Source organism: Prionailurus viverrinus, chromosome B3 (assembly GCF_022837055.1).
Source record: "Prionailurus viverrinus isolate Anna chromosome B3, UM_Priviv_1.0, whole genome shotgun sequence".
Classification (NCBI taxonomy): domain Eukaryota; kingdom Metazoa; phylum Chordata; class Mammalia; order Carnivora; family Felidae; genus Prionailurus; species Prionailurus viverrinus.
The window spans coordinates 25,325,077-25,342,491 of NC_062566.1; the positions used below are offsets into that span (position 1 = coordinate 25,325,077).

At 39.2% G+C, this 17,415-nt stretch overlaps 1 protein-coding gene across 1 annotated transcript in view; it reads right to left on the bottom strand.

The window, feature by feature from the left end:
* The window catches only part of TSPAN3 (tetraspanin 3), a 29,403-nt gene extending 12,039 nt beyond the window's left edge, over positions 1–17,364 (bottom strand). The window contains exons 1-3 of the mRNA XM_047863730.1: positions 17,099–17,364; positions 3,433–3,624; positions 3,140–3,214 (exon numbers count right to left, since the gene is read on the bottom strand). Of these exons, the coding sequence (XP_047719686.1) occupies positions 3,140–3,214; positions 3,433–3,624; positions 17,099–17,161 (330 nt within the window). The 5' untranslated portion in view covers positions 17,162–17,364. The remainder of the gene's footprint in view (positions 1–3,139; positions 3,215–3,432; positions 3,625–17,098) is intronic.
* Positions 17,365–17,415: the final 51 nt, after the last annotated feature.

Here is a 17,415-nt window from a genome sequence, read left to right on the forward strand (position 1 = left end):
CTTGACTTGTAATTTTTTTTTCATTCAACAGATCCATAAATTCATTAACATTTATTATGCCAGGTGTCTTGCCACTGCTGGACAGTCAAAGATGACTGCCTTGCCCTTAAGAAGTTTGGAGTCCCCAGGCTAGATCTTTAAAAGATACACTGTAACAGAATTCAACAAGGGGGAAACAGAAAACTATCTTGTCCAAAAGTTATTACTTGCTTGTTGATTTAATGTTTCTATTATCCTGCCTCAAATGAGGAAAGTGAATTATGATCAGATATTACAACAGCCTCTAATTTAAGTTCCAGAAGGATTTTACAAAGGGCTACAACATCTCCCTCATGTGGAACAGTCACTAGGGTATGCCTATAAAGTTCAGTTAAGGATTAGCTGGAAATTCTGTATGAACAAATCAATCAAATGTAATAGTCTGGGGTTAGAGGTAGGCCTGGATGAATCAAATTTTAAAATGAATCCTTCCTTCAACAGAGAGCTGAAATGTAATATAGATGATAGCTGAATATTCCCTAGCATGTCTTGGGTAGAGACTATATGAAATAGTAAGAAAACCCTTTGGCTGATCTCTACCCTGAGTCCAGAAATTTATGTCATATAATTCATTAATTTATACATATAAAACCCGTGTTGTTCAAAGGTCAACTGGGTGTATATATATGGGTACCCATATACATACGTTTGTCAAATATAGATGTGAAATCCAAGTAGGCCATCTATGATTTTGACAAGGTTCTAAAACCATTCCTCTCGAATATTTGTGGAATGAAAGGACCTAACCATGACCCTAAACTGACTTTCACATACTCTCTCCATCCAAGGAACATATTGTTGTTGTTGTTTTCATTATTATCCTACATGTAAAAATTAGTGGTAAATGCAGTTGTACTATAGTTAACAAATGGAGAAGCCTCCCATGCATGGTCAGGAGTAGTTGGTTGGTTAACTGAGGCTTTTAGAAAAAGTACAGGCTTTTAGAAAATCACAGGCTTTTAGAAAAAGTACACATTTTCGGGGCACCTGGGTGGCTCAGTCAATTAAGTGTCCAACTCTTGATTTCAGCTCAGGTCATGATCTCACAGTTGTGAGTTCGAGACTCGCGTCAGGCTCTGTGCTGGCAGTGCAGAGACTGCTTAGGATTCTTTCTCTCCCTCCCTCTCTGCTCCTCCCCTGCTTGTGCCTCTCTGTTTCTCCCTCAAAAATAAATAAATAAAACTTTAAAAAAATGAACATTTTCATTTAGCTTAAAGCACAGAAATGTGTATTTCACACCAATCTTAAAATGCAAGCCTGTCTTTTCTTTGCATAGGATCCACTGATTAGAGCTCTTTATCATTTGTTCTGCACAAATCACATCCTTAGTACATTGACAGTGACTTCCAGTTTGGGTTTCTTTACACTGCAGAGACATTGCAACACAATCAAAGTGTAGAATTCTACTAATTATTAATAAATTTCCCCTAAACTTTTACGTAATTGTACTCATAGCTGATTTGATCAAAAATGTTTTAGTGATTGAGGCACCTAGGTGGCCCAGTTGGTTAAGCGTCTGACTCTTGATTCTGGCTCAGGTCACAATCTAACAGTTTGTGAGACAGAGCTCGAGTCTGACTTGGCACTGACAGCACAGAGCCTCCTGGGGATTCTTTCTCTCCCTCTTTCTCTGCCCCTCTCCCACTACACACACACTCTCTCTATAAGTAATGAAACTGAAAAAAAAAAGTTGTAGTGACTTGTTTTTACCAAGTCTCTTCAAATTATTCAATTTTCTTTTTTTCATGTACTCATTTTCTTAGACTTCATCAATATTTAATTAACCACACAATTACACTAACAAGTACTTGGGATTACACTTGTATCAGGCCTAACAGTTCTCAGTCAGACCTGGTTCCTTCCCCATGTTCTCTCACAGACCTTTCCTCTAACAGAATCCACGTATACTGAATTCCATCTTTGCATCTGCTTCTCACAAGACCCCAACTGACACAGCACATGATACATTGTAGAAAAAAATTACTGTAACAGAAAAATACTTTAAAACTGAAATAAATAATCAAATAAGCTTACAGGAGACTTCCTGAGATCAGAATCCACATTAAACACAACCTTTTGACACCTATATAGGTAACTTCAATGGAAAGAACTATTCAGAAAAAAGAGCCTGAAACGTTGCAGTATTCTTAAACATAAAACAAAAGCTCAGTTCTCTAGTATGTACTCTTTATTAAGCCAGGAAACTGGACTTGTGTGTTCACTACATGTATTTTTTCTTCTTTTTTTTAAATTGAGGTATAATTGACATCTAACATTAGTTTCAGCATGATTCAATCTTTTTATATGGCAAAATGATCACAATAAGTCTAATTAACTCCTTTACCATACATAATTATAAAAAACGTTTATCGTGATGAGAGAACTTTTAAAAGTTACTCCCTTATCAACTTTCATATATGCATTACAGTATTATTAACTTAGTTGCCATGCTGTACATTACATCCCCATGACTGACTTACTTTATAACTGGAAGTTTATACCTTTTGACTCCCTTCACCCATTTCGCCAAAGCCCCCACATCTGGCAACCACCAATCTGTTCTGTATGCAATTTCTTTCTTTCTTTTTTTTAATGTTTATTTATTTCTGAGGGAGGGGCAGATAAAGGAGATGTGGACAAAAGAGCTGAAGCGGGCTCTGTGCTGACAGCAGCCAATCTGATGTGGGACTCGAACTCACAAACTGTGAGATCATGACTGCGCTGAAGTCAGATGCTCAAGTGACTGAGTCACCCAGGGCCTTCTCTCTGTGCAATTTCTAATTAACTTCAGATTTTTTTTAAGTTTATTCATTTATTTGGAGTGAGAGAGTGAGAAGGGGAGGGGCAGAGAGAGCAGGAGAGAGAATCCCAACATGGGGCTTGATCTCACAAACTGTGAGATGATGACCTGAGCAGAAATCAAGAGTTAGACACTTAACTGACTGAGTCACCCAGGTGCCCCAACTTTAGGTTTTTAAAGCAGTGGCTAAACTGGAGTTAAGGCATAAGAAAATGTTTACTTTGATAAAATGAGTTTGTTCTATTTCACCCGAAACACTTAAACTGCCTTTTAAAACATGAACTAGAGTAGACAACATACCTTTGCTCTGTAAATGTATCCCAAAACCACTACAACAACTTCTGTGACAAAAACCAAAAGGAGGATGATGACAAACTGTAAGGAAGAAAACATTGTCAAAAATTAAATACAAATTTAAAAAACTGATAAAAAACAGTTACCAGAGGTAACTGCTAGAAGACAAGTGCTAATTCTGTTCCAATTATAAGAGCCAAAGAGTCTATGGAATTTTATGTTCAATTCAAGCCAGTAACACAAATGAAATATTCCCACATATTATGATGACACATGCAGTCAATAAAGTGCTAACTTACTGTGGCAAGTCCGCAGCGGCTTTCTCGGATTGTGGCACAGCAGCCAATTAGCCCAATGATGAAAAGCAGGGCTCCTACAGCTATGATCACTACAGCAGGGATGAGAGTGTACACATCTTCAAAGAAGTGGTCATAGTCATCGTAAGTGATAAAGACATAGGCTCCCACATAGCATAAAATGCCAGCTGCCCCCTGTAGAAAACAAGATCAGAGCACTGGTAAAAGTCTCTAAGCTCTGATAGTAAAATGTTCCTACTATTTCTTAGTAGGTTATAATTTAATGAGATTTGCCATCACTTTTAAATCTACTTATACACCTTTTTACAGTGAAGCCAAAAGGTCTATTATTCATTAGTAAGAACATTTCTTTACTAAAGTTGAAAAGTTTCCCAAACACTACCTTCTTTTCAATAATTGATGGCTCAGTTAAGACCAAGAAATCATGAATACAATAAATAATACTGACAAAAATTACCCCCCAAACACACAACAAAGGCTTATTTCTAACTCAACTAAACCTCCACCACAGATCAGCGGGGTGGTGGAATACCCCTTTGCTCATTGTAGTTGCCCTCAACGAATGAAGAAATTATGCAGAAGTGGCAGAGCCAGGATTTGAACCCAGGCAATCTGACTCCAGAATCTGCATTTCTAACCTCTATCCACCCACTGGGAAAAAGAAAATATAGTAATTGCTAGTAACCTTGATATCCATTTTCAAAAAGCTTACTGTCCCAAGTCAAGACTGTGAAACAGTAAAGTCAGAAAGCTCAGTTAACTAAAGAACTTTGCAAACCCTTAGATTTGTTCTTTAGAATGGTGCTTCTCAAACTCTAAGATGAACAGGAATCACCTAAGGATCTTATTAAACTGCAGACTCTGATTCAGTAGGGCTGGGGCTGGGCATGGGACTCTGCATTTCCAAGTTCCCAGGTGATGCTGCTGGTTCTTGGACTACACTTTGAATAATAAGGTTTTAGAGCACCTAAAGGGAAAGTGAATGTAGAAAGTCATGGAACAGAGATATGCCTTATTTCAGCTCTGTTCCAGATACCATTCTCCAATTGCAGAGTTTTACATGCATTCTCCTCTCTATTGTTATCCATTTTGCTATCATTGTGTACCTGCTCAATGCCTAATGCCACTTGCTTATATGGGAATGATCAAATGCAGTGTGAGGCTAAGTGTTAAAATATTTGGCGGAACGAGCTATAATTTGTAGAGGACTTTGAGACTTTCACAACAAAAGAATTATTTCACTATCCTTTAAAATTTAACACATAGGGGTGCCTGGTGGTTCAATGAGTTAGGCATCCAACTCTTGGTTTTGGCTCAGGTCATGATCTCACTGTTTTGTGAGTTTGAGCCCCACGTTGGACTCTGCACTGAGCGTGGAGCCTGCTTGGGATTCTCTCTCCCTCTCTCTGCCTCTCCCCACCCCCTCAAAGAAATAAACTTTAAAAAAAATTAACATATAAATCATTAACCTCCAAACTAGAAAATAGCCTTCTACAATGATACTAGAAATATCATGAACTCTCTCACATGAGAGAGTTTATTTATGTCTAGGGGACCCATTTAGCTTGGGCAAACCAGATTAAGACATTAGCTCGTTTAAAATCAGGATGAGGCAAATAAAATAAAGCCCCTGATGAACAAAGCTGCTCTTCCTTGCTACTCACCTCAGATTCCATTACCTTTCAAACACCCTGAGAGAAAAGTTATACCCAAATGTACCACATATTCTCACTTCTGTACCTCTCTGCTGCTCTCTTTGGAATGCCCTCTCCACATCTGCCTGAGAACTCCTTGTCCCCATTAAAATGCAAATTCTTGACCTTTTCAGTTTTTCAGGCTGGATTAGGTGCCCTTTATCCACTCACCCCCTACATGGCTCTAACAGCATTTATTACAGCTGTTGCAACTACATTTATCTCAGCGTGCGCGCGCACACACACACACACACACACACACACCCTTATTATAACTACAGGTCTCAGTATACCTTTAGGGCACAAACTTTGCTCATCTGTGTTTTAGCCCTGTAACACCACCCAGCACCTAAAACGGTGTTTGGCACAATCAGTCAACATTTATTGAGTACAATTCATTTCATCCTTTCCCTTGAAATCACACCCCTGCCCCATTTTTATCATTAGCTTTGGTGTTCTTTTTTTCTCTTCAGTCTAATATGTATAGTGTTCAGTTCACTATTCAAACATGATTTGGCAACTTACTCTAGCTTACTAAATTCCTGATGGCCATCACATCTGGAATAGATTAGTTTTTAAATGCTGCACTTAGAGCAACCATGCCTTTTCAAAAGTTCTCAGAGTTCACTGACATAGTTAATCTGGGGGTATATTATTATGGGATGAAGGCAGGTATAGGAAAGGGAAAAGAAGAAAAGTAGCTTAACTAATGACAGAAGTACATGGACTACTGAACATTCTTACCAAATACTACTTTTTCTTTGGTATAAAAAAAACTATATATCTGCAATATAGAAACACACACATGTATGTATACACATATTTTGCTAAATACTTTCAGTGTTCAACTGATTTAGAAGAAATCCTAAATACAAATTAATCAAATTGTGTGCAATTTGTCTTCACTAGTCATCTTTCCATCCTTTGGATTCTTAGCTTTTCTTACACTAAAAGGCAATATTTATTTCTTAAAAGGCTTAATTAAAATAAACACAATGGGGCGCCTGGGTGGCTCAGTCAATTAAGCTACTCTTGATTTTGGCTCAGGTCATGATCTCAAAAGTTCCTGAGTTCAAGCCCCACATTGGGTTCCACACTGACCTGCTTAGGATTCTCCTTCTCACCCTCTCTCTTTGCCCCTGCCCTGCTTGTGTGCATGCTCGCTCTCTCAATCTCTCTCTCTCTCTCTCCCTTCCTTCATCTCAAAATAAATAAAGCTTAAAAAGTAAAAAATAAGTAAAAAAAAAAACCCTCCATTTTGAGCTTCTAATAAATGAAATTTTAGTCTACAGAAATATGAGTGAAAACAAGATAAAACTGGAAAATATATGTACTCAGCAATTAATCTGAAGCACAGACACTGAAATACTTGCATTTTAAATACAAAGTGATGAGTTTTCCACCTGAAGAGACTCACACTTGGTGCTGCCTGGGAATGGGCCAAGGGAAATGCTTCCTGTGCTGCTACCTTTCACCCAGACTGAAGCACTCAACTGAAAGTGAGACTCTGAGGAAGCAGAAAAACAAACCAACAGCAGATACAACCAGACATGTAACAAATGCGATGGAAGGCTAGCAGGAGATGCCATTTGTAAGGCTGCCTGTTTTTTTTCCTAATAGACTTGAGAGCAGTATATTTTCCCAAGCTGCAAACCAGTCAACATCCAATTCACACAGCAGAGCTGAGAACATAACAGAACTCTATTTTGAACACATAGTGGGAAACAACTTACTAGTTACACACCAAAGCAGAAACTGTGATTGCTGATATGAGAGCATATAAATCACATGACTTGGAAACACAGGCTTGTTTCCTAAATAGAAGACAACTTCAAAATTTTCTTTTAATGACATCTGTATAGGATCTATATCTTAAGTTGCATAATAAACAACTTTATGAGGGGTGGCTCAGTTAGTTTAAGTGTGCAACTTCTGATTTCAGCTCAGGTCATGATCTTGCTATCATGAGATTGAGCCCTGTGTCAGGCTACACTGAACGTGGAGCTGCTTGAGATTCTCTCTCTCCCTCTGTCCCTCCCCCACTCACACTCTTTCACTCTCTCAAAAATAAAACTTAAAAAAGTAAAATGGAGAAAATTCAAAGAAAAAATAAACTTATGAAATGACAGGTTTCTTTAAAAATATAGGGTAGGTGTCCTAACAATAGATGAAGACCTAAAAACAACAATAAGAAACTTCTTTAATGACATCTAACCATCAGTATGAAAGACACAGGTAGAGTTGTATGGTAAATGGAGGGGAAGCAATAAATAATTCTGAACTAGTATGCATAGGGACTTTGTTGTCACACATGTTTAATATAGGAGTTATGGCTATTAGAAAGGTTAAAAGGTGAGCTGAGTTAAATCCTGCTTTTGAAGGGTCAGGATGGGATTGGGATCTATCAAAGGATCAGGACTTTGCCAGCAAAGCAGCTGCAGAGGGGGAGGAGGTACAATAGAAAAGGAGATGAAATGTAGAACTTGGAAGCAACTGCACTGCACTGCTTTAGTCACCGCTGAAAAAAATCTGAGCTTATAAGGAGGATTTGTGCCAGGACAGTATACTAAAAATATTCATCCTTTTTACAAAGAAGTGAAGGGAAATTTAAAGGAAAGGCTGAGGGTTGAAACTACCAAAAGAATAATTTTTTACCTTTTAAAAAATGGATGCCCTAAATTAAGTCACAGAATTTTAAAATTTTAGGAGAGCCAGTGTTTTTCCACACCAAGCTGTTCCTCTAAAAAATAAAGCTATCTTGCTATAAAATTTTGGGGGGTTCCAAAAATATGGTATTCATTTTATCCTTTAACCCTTCCACTACATACGCACAAATGTAAAATATCTTCTAAAGTAAAAAAATTTCATTCTTATACAAGATTGTTTTTTCTATAGTTTAGACACTACATAAACTATAGTTGTCTATAGTTTATAGTTGTTTTGGGGTTGTTTTTTTTTTTTGTACTTTTCAAATCCTCTGTGAAAGAAACAGCTGATGAAATGCTGAAATACACAAAACTACTAAATTCTTTAATTTCCTAAGGAAGAAGGAATATGAAACAAAAGGGGGCACATGAACTACAGGGAAGCTTGATACTGGAATGTGGGCACTATTAAAAACCAAACAGACTTATTACAAGCTAGGAGATAACAGCTCTGATGTGAAAAGTGTACCTGTATGGAAGTTCAGAAGCGTGAAGGCGAAAGCATCCCATAGAACATTTGGGGGAGGATAAAGCAAAGAAGAATAGAAGTGATTTTCTTATAGTGCTGTAAGTCATGGATTCATGTCTAGAAGTGGCAAGAATCAAGACGGTGTAAAGATGAGGGACCATGTGAGATCACTCAGCTAAAATCACAATGTTTGACAAGTTCTTGTCTGTCTTCGTCAACTCCTCCTTCAGACTAATTTTTGCCTCAAAGAATCAACTGTTAAAGTAAAAGTGATTGGAATGTTGGGAGAAAACAGTCAAGAAAAGGAAAGGGGTAAACCACTGTGTTCTCCAGACTTTGTAAGAGAACAGATTTCAAAAAAGAAGCAGAGGGTGAAAATACCAGCAGAAATCCATCTTATGTACATCTTTTAACATTTAATTCAGTTTCCTGTACAGTCATACTAATTTTTATGTACCATACTTCTCTCTTGCAAGGAAATCTACTGGTAATTCTGCACAGGGTATTTCTGAAAGCTTCCCCAAACTCCAGTTTTGTGCCATTACAAGTGTCTTAAAATCACCTTAAATCTTTTAACATTCTACATACCATAATATTCTCTAGTCCAGACATGTTTTGTTTCAACTCTTACTCTGATAAAATACTTCATAGCATTAAACACAATTACTCCTTTACTAACTCCAATATGTCGTTTACTTTCTTATCAACTTTCAAGAAAAAAAAGACTACTCCAAAGATTTCAAATCCTGTTTCAGAAATTACATCTACTCTTACCAAGACTTTCTGAAGCTATGAAAATAATTACATCATTGTCTAACAAATTGGTCAATAATAAAGCCAAGCAGTATTCAAACGTAATTTTTTAATGAATGCACAAGTGAGGGAGGGGCAGACACAGACAGACAGACAGACAGAGGACCAGAAGTGGGCTTCACACCTACAGCAGAGAGCCCTATGTGGGGCCCAAACCCACAAACTGTGGGATCACGACCCGTGCTCAAGTCAGATGCTTAACCAACTGAGCCACTCAGGTGCCCTAAGCCAAGCAGTATTCAAAGAAGTGTGAGGGTACAGAGAAAAGAACTGGAGTAAAAATTAATACAGAATAATCTTTTTAGAAAGCAATCTGGCAACACATACCAACCTCAGTATTTATGCTTTCATACCTATTTTTTTTTCTAAAGGTTTTATTTAGAGAGACACAGAGAGAGAGAGAGAGACAAACAGACAGACAGACAGAACCAGTGGGAGAGGGGCAGAGAGACAGAATCCCAAGCACTAACAGCGCGGTGCCCAATGCAGGGCTTGAACTCACAAACCCTGAGATAATGACCTGAGCCAAAGTCAGACGCTTAACTGACTGAGCCACCCAGGCACCCTGCTTTCATACCACTTAATTCCACTTTTAGGAACCTATCCTGAAGAAAATAAGTCAGATAGAAACAAAGATTTGTATGGAAGAAGGTATGTTCATCAAAATGTTATAATACTGTAACAAAATTATAGCAAAAACAAAAGAAAAAAAAAACCCTGGCATTAAGAGGCATACTTGGCATTATAGCCTTTACATATTTTGTTAAAGCATAATTTAATAATATACTTGTGTTGTGGTAGGGGGAAAACATGTATCACATACAGGCATTTAAAAAACACACTAAAATATTGTTTGTCTCTGCATGTGAAATTATGGTGATGTTAGTTTGTTTTAAAATACTTTTTAGGGTCTTCTTTAAAAAGCAAATATAAATAAATAAAACGTTGAAAAAAAAAATTAAAAAAAAAAAAAAAAGGGGCGCCTGGGTGGCGCAGTCGGTTAAGCGTCCGACTTCAGCCAGGTCACGATCTCGCGGTCCGTGAGTTCGAGCCCTGCGTCGGGCTCTGGGCTGATGGCTCAGAGCCTGGAGCCTGTTTCCGATTCTGTGTCTCCCTCTCTCTCTGCCCCTCCCCCGTTCATGCTCTGTCTCTCTCTGTCCCAAAAATAAATAAAACGTTGAAAAAAAAAAAATTTTAAAAAGCAAATATATTATTTATAATAAAAAAAAGTAAAATATTTAAAATTATATCTGAAATTGAGACTGTTGTTCCCTCACAAATGAATTCCACCAACATGAAACATGAATCTCTTCAACCCCAAATACTTTAAGCACTTCTGCCAATCTCCCCTGTTTATCACTTTTCTCTGGTCTCCTGGCTTTGACTCATTTTCAGATGTTTTCTGATTATCTAACACATTATTCTTTTTTCGCCCCATAAATATCACCTTTCAAGGAGACCAAGTAAAAAATATTCCTACTTAGGGTCGCAAAGTTTTGACAATAAGCCACTCCTGTCATCATTATCTATGTCACTGCCATTATTATTTAAAAAAAAAAAATTTTTTTTTTTAGTTATTTTTTGAGAGAAGGAGAGGGAGACAGAAGAGAGGGAGAGAGAGCAGGAGAGGGAGAGCAAGAATCCCAAGCAAGCTCCGCACTTGAGTCCCCCAGATGTGGGACTCAAACTCACGAACCATGAGATCATGACTTGAGCCGAAATCAAGAGTCAGATGCTTAACCAACTGAGCTACCGGAGCCCTGTCATTTATTCTTAAAGAAAAAATATTTTAATCCTTTTACACCGCTATAACTTTGATGATATTCCAGGGGTCATGTTCCTCAATTCTGCCTTATTTTTACTTTTTCTGTATTCAGTTTTTTATGTCACTGTTTATCTAGTTTAACAAAGTTGTTCACTTAATCCAATTATACCTACCAGTTAAAAAGACCCAAAAGTTTGGGTGGCAATGAAACTGGAGATCAACCAATTGCCAAAACCAAATTATTTTAACAGCATGGAAACGCTGTTTTCAGATTATAGGGTTCTAAGAGTCATCTGAGAAGCATGGAATTTAAACATGCACTTTTTTCCTAAGATCTTCTGTCCCCATAACCTCCTCTGACTATAAAAAGTGTCAGTTATTACTATAGGAGCCTGGGATGCATAAACTTTATAGTTTGTCCATCTTAATCAGCAGTAGCAACAATGTAAGATACAATATGCTGGCATTTACTACAAACCACCTTTAGAAAATTAAAAACAAATATATAAACACAAGTAGTTTTTCTCCTCTACCAATTCTACCAAAATATTAAGGTAGGGGAAGGAGAAGAAATAAAGAAAGACTTGAGACTATCCATGAGTTATCTGAGGGGGAGACGGGGAAAGTGCGCCTAGAAATTAAATTCAATAAAGTATTAGATAATTTTGCCTGTCTGCTCCCTCTCCCCATGGGCTGTTACAGAATAGGGACTATGCCTTTTTTGCCTTTTATATTTCTCAGAAACAAGTATAGACATTCAACAAGCATTTATGAGTGAAGTAAAGCACAGATATTCAACAAGCATTTGTGAATGAATGATTCTTAGGGTATACCTGTCTGGTGCAAGTATAAATTTTATGGAATAAATTTTCTGCAAAAATCCCAACCCAAACTGGGTCTTATGGAATAAAATTCATGAAAATATTTCAATGCATGATAAATATTCTAAAAAGCAAATAAGTATCCAACTAAAGAAAGCTTTCCTGCTATGGTCACCTGGCTGATTCCAAGTTCCCAATGCTGAGTTCTTTCAGTCAATGATTACTCATAGCCACAAGGCACTTGATCAGTGGACAGATGACTGAAAATGAAATAATATGACTGGAAACATTCAATTTCATAACTGCCAAAGACAAGGTAAGAAACAGATCTATTATGTACCATGACTTGCTTACTGACAAAGTCAGCTTTTCTTCTATAGTGAACTGAAAAACAATTATGGGGAAAAAAATCTGTTAGCTGAAGGTGTGTTCCAATGACATAGTCTTTGTTAGAGCAGTCATTCATGATGACAGAAATACAGGAAACAGAGAAGCAAATTCCGGGATGTCTGATGAAAGTTCCAGTTTAAAAGAATCACATTCCCAACTCAAACGTGTAAGATGTGCTGGAAAACACAAAATATGTATAAGGAGATTTCTGACAGGAAGTGTTCCTTGAAATACTTCATTATACATTTTTTTTATTTTTCTTAATTTATTATTATTTTTTAAATGTTTATTTTTTTAAATTATTTTGGGGCACCTGGGTGGCTCAGTCGGTTAAGCGTCCAACTCAATTTCGGCTCAGGTAATGATCTCGTGGTTCATGAGTTTGAGCCCCGCATCAGGCTCTGTGCTGACGGCTCAGAGCCTGGAGCCTGCTTTGGATTCTGTGTCTCCCTCTCTCTCCGTTCCTCCCCTGCTCATGCTCTGCCTCTATCTGTCTCTCAAAAATAAATAAACGTTTAACAAATTTTTTAAAAAATACATTTTTTTAAATATTCATTTTTGAGAGAGAGAGAGAGAGAGAGAGAGAGAGCAAACAGGGGAGGAACAAGAGAGCTTCAGAATCTGAAGCAGGCTCCAGGCGCTGAGCTGTCAGCACAGAGCCCAACGTGGGGCTTGAATTCACAAACCACGAGTTCATGCCCTGGGCCAAAGCTGGATGCTCTACTGACTGAGCCACCCAGGCACCCTTTAAATGTTTATTTTTGAAAGAGAGAGAGACAGAGACAGAGCACGAGTAGGGGAGGGGCAGAAAAAGAGGGAGACACAGAATCCAAAGCAGGCTCCAGGCTCTGAGCTGTCAGCACAGAGCCCAACTCGGGGCTCGAACCCATGAACTGAGAGATCATGACCTGAGCCAAAGTCAGATGCTTAACCAACTGAGCCACCCAGGTGCCCCTATTTTTTTTTTTAAACAAAAGCATGAATATTATAGTTGAAGCTTCTTTTGGTAATCTGAAGATACCAAGTATATTTTTGCCACAAGGCCTACAGGCTATTCTCTGTCTTGAATGCCCTCATCTTCTCCAAATCATGCCCAAATCGGTGCCTCCTTGTATTCCAGAGTTCACATCTTTGGAGAAGCCTTCTTTGCCAACCTAAGGCAGCCATTCATTCACTCACTCTATGATATGACCTTGTTTTAACTGTCTGCATAATGCACCACTATCTGATATTTTTCTTGCTGACTTTTGCTTGCTCCACTAGAAAGTTAGTTCTGTAAGAACAAGACCTTCCCTGTCTTTTCCATCATTTTATCAATAATACAAGCATAAACTAGGTGCTCAAGTATTTGTGCTGTATTTGTTTAACAATGCAATTTTCTTTACATATATTCAGATAGAAGTGTGGTATGAAAAGATTTTTTTTAAGATAAATATTAAAGGTTATATGTGGCTTTCAAATATGATTTGTATGTATAGGGTACTTCATAGAAGTGAACGATGATTAGTGAAGGTGCCACATTCTGGAGTTCTTTCTAAAGACACTTAAAAAGTTATCTGACTTTCATGTAGTATTTCCTACCCCCATAGGTATTTTAGTGTTACTATCACCTCTCATATGGATGAAAAGCAAAAGTCTAAATAGATATGCCACATTATAAATTCTATAAGCATGGACAAAGTTTTCTCTTGCAGTCAATATAATACCTAAGACACATCAGCAAAATAAATACTAGCCAGTTGGTTTTTTCTTATAGGGTAGAAAAAGTAAAGGCAATTTGTGTAATATGGAACTTGACTGAGTACTCAATTAACTTACGAGAATAAAACCTGAAAATTAAAAAGTACTGATTTAAAGTTTTAGATGAGGCCTCTGGGTCACAGCAAATGACCCACCAAATTAAGAATCCTTTCTGATCTTGGTACAAGGGTGCAGTTAATAGAAGAGGCTAATGACTATTCCAACAGTCTTCAAAATTTAGTAATGTACCTCAAACACTCCTGTCTTCCATAAATTATCATGGTCTAGCACTAATAAACTTACATTTAAAGCTATGCCACTCCAAAAAGTAGAGATTCAAGTTGTACATCTGATTTCACTTGTCCCAAATTATCTTTCAAGCCTTAACATTCTGGAATTTGGTAAGGAACTCTCTAGTTCCAATAAGGCAACCTTTAGGACTTTAGAAACGACCGTTTGTGCCTTTTCAGAGTTAATATTCTTAGACCACACACCATCCAAAAGAATCCAGGTCAAGTCCACATTAACAATTTTGACTGGCAGGTCATGTAGTGCCAAGGCTAAGTATTTCAGGTACGTATCTATTTCCACAGCTCATTGAACAAACTGCCAACTAAGACAGGATATCAAGATATTAAAAGGTATAAAGATCTTGCCAAAGCAATTAATCCAGTCAGCCATTATCACAAGCAGCCATTACCATCTGATAGTGAGGAACTAGTGCAACACAGCTAATATAGTCTTCACAAAGTTGCTCCAGGGAACCTAGATAAACTTTTGATATGCTCTATGCAGGGAATGTTTATTCTTCCACGTATGCGGCATTAAAAGGAGGGAGGGGCCATTATATAAGAATACACTTATTAGAACTGAAGAATGCATTACATTCTCAGGAAGGACCAGTTAACATCTGTTTTATGTACTTCCTCATAATGACCTAATTTTTTAAACTGACAAGTCAGTGTAGTTTACATGAAAGTACTGGCTCTAACCAAGGTTAAAATTAGTATGGTTTAGAGAAAGTGACTTTAATTTGGCTAAGGAGTTCCTTCCCCTTTCCAAATCTTTTAAAATCACATTTTGCTCTAACATCACAGGCTCTAGATAATAAGACAACCTGGGATTGAACACAGGCTCTGCCACACCTTGGGTGTGCAACTTTGCCTCAGTAAACCATAAAGTCTGCATCTGTAAAATATGCATAAGAATATTTACTGCCAGATAGGGTTGCTGTGAGGACACAGACTGTAAAGTGCTCAGCACACTGCCTGGGTATAAATACTAAAATCTTAGTTATCATTACGAGCATCATCAGATTCGAACAGTTTGTCCCTAAACTGTTAGGTGGGAGACATGTCTAATACTGTTTCCTCATTAGTTATGTTCCACTAATCCTGCTCTAAGCCACATTTCCCACCCCTGACCCTGCATGTCTGTTTAACTTATTACTGCTCACAAAAGCTTTACTATCCTACTAACCTAGAAAAAGGGTATTTTTACTACACAGTATGACTTTAGTCTTGGCAATAACCCACTATGACAAGCACAAGTGAAGTTCGGTATGACCTTTCTCCACAGAAGTACCAGTAGTAGATACACAATTTCCAAAGATTCATGAGCACTTAGAATTAACTGATATTTTACAGTAAATGAAAAATTAATTAAAGAAAATGGCTCCTATATGTTTAATATTTTGTTACATTAATGATTCCAGTCCCTGAGACTGAATAGCAGAGAATTCATTTGATAGTTTACTCTTCAAAGTCAAATAGCTATGCCCATAAAAATCCCAAGAAACTGTAAAGGATACAAAGCCAAGTCTCTACCTAAGTACCTTATTATCTAATTGAGTGTTTCTCATTTGAGGATCACTGAAATATTCTTTTACCTTTTAAAAAGGCTGGTAACTCAAACTAAAGTATGAGAAATACTGTTCTAATTAGAAAAGATCATAGAAATCCCAATGTCACATGTGTGATTTTGAACAGGTATTACTGGGACTCTTTCCATCACACCAGAAATACCCTAAAAGACTCTATGGCAGTAAGAGTGTGTAGTAAATGCCTTATTATATAGAATTATCCTTTTATGCTACAGGGGTTGGGATATGAAACGCTTCATCCTTTGCGGGGGGGCGGGGCGCGGTGGTAAGGAGGTAAAGATTCCTTCCAAATTAGGTGTGCGTGAGAAGGAGCAGTTGAATAGGGACACACAAAAGCAAAGTATGAACATTCAAGGAATGTCTGGGGACTGGACAGCAAGAACCTGGCCAGTCATGAGGAAGGAAAGGTGACTGAGGACTTCAGCTGCAACACCAAGAGGAGGCTGAACCTTATTCTACTGCTGAAGATTTCGGGCTGGATTTTGTTTCTTAAAGAAAACGATGTAAGGGAAGAAATGCTTACTATTCATCTGGGTGCAAGGTCCACATGGACTAGAGGGTGGAGAATGATAGGAACAACACCGGTTATTACAAGTCCCTGGTGAGATAAGAAACCGAACTAAGATGAACTAAGTGGTTATAAACACTCCTTTCTTCGGGGGCGTGTCCAAAAAAATTCACAAGCCACCTTTTATTGAAAGTGAACTCATCGCTTTCAAAATCTTTTGACATCCGAATCCTATTTCACCAAGGTTTATAATCTCAGGTTACTCACGCCCAATGACCAAACAAGTATAATGATTTTCCCGGGCAAAGAATTATTTGGCTTAATAAGTTGAAACCTTTCAGTTTTCTGGGCTGGTAACCAAATAACAAGTTCTAGATACACAAAGAACTGGAAGTCAAAATCCCTCAGCCCTGTGCCGCTAGCGTCCCCGCGTCGCTGCACCGTTTGCTCACACGCTTCAGGACTGCCACTGGAGCTGCGGGGGCTCCGGGCCCTGACAAAGAAAGAGGAGCCTGACCCTTTGGGGAATATCCTATTTCAAGCCTGGTGTCCTGAAAGAATCTGCATTGAGAGCTCTCGGACGAGCAGGCTGTTCCAGGGGAAGGGCCGGAAAGGGGGGGGGGGGGTGTCGGCCCAGCCTCACTGCGCGGAGCCAGCAGGTCGGGGACTCAAGAAGCTCAATCGCGAAGGCCGCCCGAGGGCTTCCCTTCACCGCCCTCTACGCCCGGGGCCTCCGTCCCAGCCCGCGAGGGGCCTCGCCGCAGGGCCCCGTCGCCGCCGGGCCCTGGGGCGCCTCAGACGAGGCCTCCCCTCACCCGCGCCGCCGGCCCCTCGCCCTTCCCGCCCGGCGACCCCGCTCACCCAGAAGATGAGGTTAAGAAACACCAGCACGGTCTTGGAGGAGGTGATGCCGCACTGGCCCATGGTACCGGCGCCCCACTGGGGCCCTGCTCGGCGAGCGGGATGCGCTCACCGAGCGAGGCGGCAATGGCGGCGGCGCCTCTCCGCTGGGAACTGCACGGCCTGCGCGGCGCTCACCGCAGCCCCCAGTGCCGTCGCGCAGCCCCGGCCCCAGCAAGCACCTCGCTTCTTCGCGCAGCCTCCGCAGATCCCCTAGCTCCCCGAGCTCCCCGCGCCGCTTCCTGGCAACCGAGTCCCGCCCCCGGCAGTTTGAGCCA